The sequence below is a fragment of the Otolemur garnettii genome, unplaced genomic scaffold (genome assembly GCF_000181295.1).
Source record: "Otolemur garnettii isolate 467f Iridium unplaced genomic scaffold, OtoGar3 scaffold00041, whole genome shotgun sequence".
In the NCBI taxonomy this organism is placed as follows: Eukaryota; Metazoa; Chordata; class Mammalia; order Primates; family Galagidae; genus Otolemur; species Otolemur garnettii.
The window spans coordinates 11461820-11467020 of NW_003852436.1; the positions used below are offsets into that span (position 1 = coordinate 11461820).

A 5201-nucleotide genomic window follows, 5' to 3' on the forward strand; every position below is an offset into this window, starting at 1 on the left:
GATAACAACACGCAAAGTCCAGTTTTCAGGATTTCAGAAGTCGACATTCAGGACAACAGGCAGTTGTCAGAACTGAACAAGAGTCTGTAAAGATCCAGTGTTTCAACAAAGGCATTTTTCTCTGGAATGATCAGTCTATATTATGGTTTTCACTCATCGTAATAGTTCTGGTAAACTGTCTTTATTTGGCTGCACCCCCATTTAAGTTAGGCCTTAATTTCAAATGGTCTGCAAAGATCAAATCTTCAGTGCTTTCTGTATAGCTTAATCACCAAGAAGCCAGAACTTTTGATGAAAATGGAATTTACAGAACAAAACAACTGAACGTTATTGTTTCTTATGAAATAAAGATCCTGCCGGATTCCAATCTCAGATCACCTCTGTCCGTTTGCAGTTCAGCGACTTGCTGAGCAAGTAGAACTGCCTTTACCTTTCTCTCTTGTAGAGAGGTTTGGTAAAAATTACTTTTAGACCCAGTAGTTTTCAGTACTGCAATACATTATAGAACAGTTGTCTTCCTGGGTGACGTCACATATTCTACAATTCAAAGTCGCTAATCTTTTCAAGTTATGTTTAAACATGCCACCTCTCCCATTGTCTGAAAAATGAACTACATGGCTGGTTTCCTTTCTGCCCCTTTTTGGATGGGCTAGAGGGAGACAATTGTCTCATCACTCTTACTTAGGGAAGTCCTGAGCCAGTGTCTGCAAGCCAGGAACCATTAGTTGCTAAACTGGAAATGGAGGGTAGTGCCCACTTCTCCAGTTCCCCAGCTGCCACTGGAGCAACCTTGACAGCACAACGCTTTTACTATTCTTAGTGGCCGGGGAACTCACAGCTTAAAGTCAGGGCCTCCAAATATTTTGTTCTCTGGTGTCACAGTTTGACAGATACGCTTTTAAGAAGCAGCATTTGCAAAACTGGTCTTTTGGTAAGTGTATGAGTCAGAGGTAACAATGACATATAAGGAAGGAAGGAGTGCTCCAGAGAGAAACAGCACTGTGGTGAGGACGGGAGCAGAGGCAGCACAGCCTTCACTGTGATGCTGTCAGCTGCACCACAGTTATTGTTAAAGGTCATGATTTGGATTTCCTAGTTTATATTATTTCCATGCAAAACAAATCAGCTTAATGTTCTAGCTTTTTTTCTGTTTTTTTTTTTTCTGTTTTTTGGCCTGAGGGTTAAGGGGAGTTGTCACCTGCACAATCTTTGAAGTGTAAGTTAATTTTTTAATGTGATGTTTTAGTATATATTTTATTCATTAAATTTATTTGAAAACTTCAGTTGTCTTTTTAAAAAATCATTTATTTTCAGGTCTGTGCCTTCTAGGATTGGTAGAGAGTTGAAGAGGCAGTATTGCTTTACTAACAGTAATACTGGTAACCATTACCACCTTCTGCGCCGGAGACCTCCCTAAATGTGTGCTTACACTGTGCCCGTTTACTCTGTCGTGTTTTCATCTTTACCTATTTTTAGGTCTGAATATACTGCACCCAAATTATAGTCTGTCTTCATCACTGCTGATCTGTTAATGCACATCCAACAGTGAGACCTTAGGACGTGCTTAAAAGTTACTTGTTGAATGAGGGGTCTTCCCACTTGGATTCCCAGCCTCCACAGCCAGAGGTTCTGTTCACCCTCTTTTGCCTAACATGCTTATCAGTCTTTCCCCTTTCAATAAGCTCTATCCTGTTGCTTTAAAAAAACTGTTGCATGAACCAAAGAATGAAAATTCTTCCTATAAAACACAGCATTTGAAACACGTTTTATTTAGTTTAGAATTACTAAACAAAAGAGTATGGTATTCCTTAACCATGGCTACAGCCATCACGAGACCCTTTTGCTGTGAATGAAACAAAGGAGGAACAGCCCCGTTTCCTGTGGAGGCCGCATCCCAGGCACAGGCACAGGCCGGACTGCATTGCGAGGACACAGGGTGGGGACGGTGAGGCTCCGGCTGGGGAGGGAGATAGGTGCTCTCAGAGCACAGCATGTCAGCATTCTCAGGGCTGCGTGCTGTCCCTCATGCTGTCCCTCAGGGCGAGGGACAGGAGCCCTGGGAGGAGGACAGCTTCCTCTCCAGTATTGTCTTTATCACAGTTGGATCTGCTCGGCTGAGAGTGGCCTTCCGGACCAGCCCGATCAGCTTGTTTATGGCTCTGGGGTTTCCCTTCACATCCATTACCTTTAAAGACAGGAAATGGAGAGTGTGAAGAGACTCATACCTAGAAATCCCCAAAGAAGGTTTAAGTTTACTAAAAATTAAATTCAGTTTCTTTTTCCCATTAGTATTAGATATAAAATGAGTTAAGCACAAAGGGTGGAGGACTGACATGGGAAGTTTCCAGGCTCCTATTGGGAGGTTTTGGCCACCCTGCCGGCTAATTAAAATGAATAAGGAATGACTGCTGGCAGCCCGAGAAGCTGAGGAACCAGGACACGCTCTTCTGGGGGCACCACAGTGACCCGAGGACACCGTCCTATAAGTAACCCCTTGGAGTGAGTCTCGGGGCCTAATTGGTGAGGAAACCTCCCTGATTCTCCAGGGATGTTCAGCAGCCGCTGAAGCAGGTACACGGCTTTCCCTCTCCCCTGGTCCCAGATGAGAAGATCCTTTCATTACAAAGCAAATCTATATATTGGCAACTCATCCAGAGCACTGGGCCAGGGGGAGTGTGCTATGGCTGGCAGGTGGGGGCTGATGAAGGCAGGAGGCGCTGAATTCCTGTCAAACAGCCCTGACTATCGGGGCTGCCCGCTCTGACCTCCCACGGCTCTGTGCTCAAGTGCTGCAGAACGAACTCAAAGTGTGTCTTTATCAGTCGCCACAGACGAGGCAGCATGATGGAGAGTGCGGAGACCCAGTGCAGGCTCATTTTCCTTATCAAGAGCTCTTTACAGAGCTGTTAGTGTTCCTGGCAGGCTGATGGGTGGGTGGGTGTTATTCTGAAAGAGATACTAACAGTTTCTTCCCCCACTGAAAAATACCTTTAGACAATATGATTAGACGTGGCGGGGGCGGGGGGAGATGCCACCCATTTGAGCTTTTGTATCTTGGACTGTGCTAAGAACACAAAATGACTTGGTTTTCAGCCATGCTCCTGTCTGTCAAAGATTTTCTCCACAATTTACAAATCCTTTCCCTTTCTGCTTTTCTTCCCAGCTCTTAAAGACAGGAAGCTGAAGCCATCCGTTTCCTGTCTCCCCTGCTAGCACCAGCCGGGGGAGGGTGACATGCTGGGAGGTAAAAACCCTGGCCTTCATGCCCCCTTAACCACGCCTCCATGGAGAGTAAACTCGAGTGGGGCTGCTGCTTATGAGAAGAAAAGTTGTATTTTTCCATTATTCACCTAATTTCACCTCTTTTGACCTTAACTAAAAAGCTGACAAAAGTAATTAGGGGACTATCTATGAAACTGGACCAGCATCATTGGGAAGCTCCTGTGGGCAGCACAGGGACCGTGGAAAGGCCCTTGACTGCGTCCCTCAGCTGGCCGGCTGCCGGTCAGGAGGTGGCCCCTCATTCCTGTGCTGTATGATGACACCCCCTCCCCTGCCTGTGACAGTCACCACGTGAGGATGTGCCTGCATCACAGAGTGGCAGAGCTGCTCCAAGGCCTCTTGATCCTGCATCAGTTCAAGCTTCTTTTCTGAAACAATTTGTGCTGGAGTCTTCCCTTCATTCTTCCACAACTCCTCAAATACCTGCAGGCCACAGGGGAGAGGGGAGGAAAGAGAAGCGGGGAGTCAGCCCTTTTGTCGGCTCCACTTGCTACTGCTGAGATGTGCAGGGCCAGGGCAGGAAGGAGCAGATTCAATTAAGACCCAGCTGTGTGGGCCTGGCCCGAAGGGGGAGGACACCTGGCTGCCCCACTGGTGCCCCATCTCTCCTGAAGCATCTCTGACTGGAGGGCTGGGGAACAAGGCCACTTGAGACAAATATAAACAAACATGCAGTTTCCTCCTGGTGCTGGAGTTGTCTCTTGGTATAAAGAACAAGAAGATTCTGGGGTCAGCCAGGTGCTCAGCAAGATGGTGAGTCTTCCCGAGCTGCTGACTCAAACCCGGGCTGCACCTGTAGTAGGCAGAGAGGCCAGAGGTGGCATGGGGATGGTGATTACTCAGACTGCTGCTCAGAGGAGTCAGAGGGCCAGTGATGGATCTGTCTCATGTCCCCTGAATTAATTAACTGAGGCGACACTCCGGTGAAGGATGGGGCTCCACAGCCGCAGAAAGTACCCACTGCACTTAAAGCCCAGAAGCCCAGCCTGCTAGGAAATGTGATGGGGGTGACAGGGGAGGAGGAGAGTAGCCCCACAACAAAGATACAAAATGGAAAGTAACTAAACACCTCAATTATCATCCACAGGGGCCCCTGGTCTACCAGTTCTCCCCTACAGGTACATCTGGACCCAAATCCGACTAGGATAATTAACACTTAATAGTCTGTGTATTTTTCTGCTTAAGAAATGATAACAAATCCCACAGCTGATCAAAGGAATCTGGAAGAAAGGAAAACACTTAGGGAAGGCATTTCCTAGGGTGGTAGTTTTCCTCCTTCCTTTTGTTTTCTAGTGTAAACCAGAATGGGGTGTCCTGTCAGCCTCTTGCCGGCACTGCCGCCCTCTCACTCATCTGGGCACTGAGCCCTGCCTCTTTCCTGGATAGCTGAGAATGGCCCAACCAGGAGCCATTCCCTAGAAAAATGGGGCTCTTCAATAATTAGCACACACAGGACAGGAAAGGAAGGGGAAGATGCTGTGAGTCTCAGCAGGGCTCCAAGTTTTCTCCAATCTGAATCAAAACAAACCACACATAGTTATGGCTGCGACAGGTACTGCACCTCCAGCTCAGCTCCTTAGAGTGTGCAGTGATGGTGGCAGGGAGGTATGCTGGGTGGGGCCCTCTGCAAGCCTCCCATGGGGCACCCTCTGGCCACTGCCACCCTGCCCTGCCTGCTCAGGGACAGCCTGCCCCTGCTCTTAGAAGGACGCAGGACACGTGTGCCTCCAAGTCAATTCACCAAATATCTACAGAGCCTGGCGAAGAAGGCACTGCAGGGACACAGGGAGGAAAGGACTGTCCTTGCCCTTAGCACACTTGGTAAGGAATACCGGCAGCTCTGGATTGGAGACAAGTACAATTTTTAATGCGATTTGTAGGTGGGGGCTGCCCCTAAGCAAGTCTGAGGAGACCCTCTT

General features: G+C 47.9%; 1 protein-coding gene across 1 annotated transcript in view; it reads right to left on the reverse strand.

The window, feature by feature from the left end:
• Positions 1-1782: 1782 nt before the first annotated feature.
• The window catches only part of GATB (glutamyl-tRNA amidotransferase subunit B), an 84719-nt gene continuing 81300 nt past the window's right edge, over positions 1783-5201 (reverse strand). Inside the window, exons 12-13 of the mRNA XM_003790246.3 lie at positions 3571-3705; positions 1783-2185 (exon numbers count right to left, since the gene is read on the reverse strand). Of these exons, the coding sequence (XP_003790294.1) occupies positions 2036-2185; positions 3571-3705 (285 nt within the window). The 3' untranslated portion in view covers positions 1783-2035. The remainder of the gene's footprint in view (positions 2186-3570; positions 3706-5201) is intronic.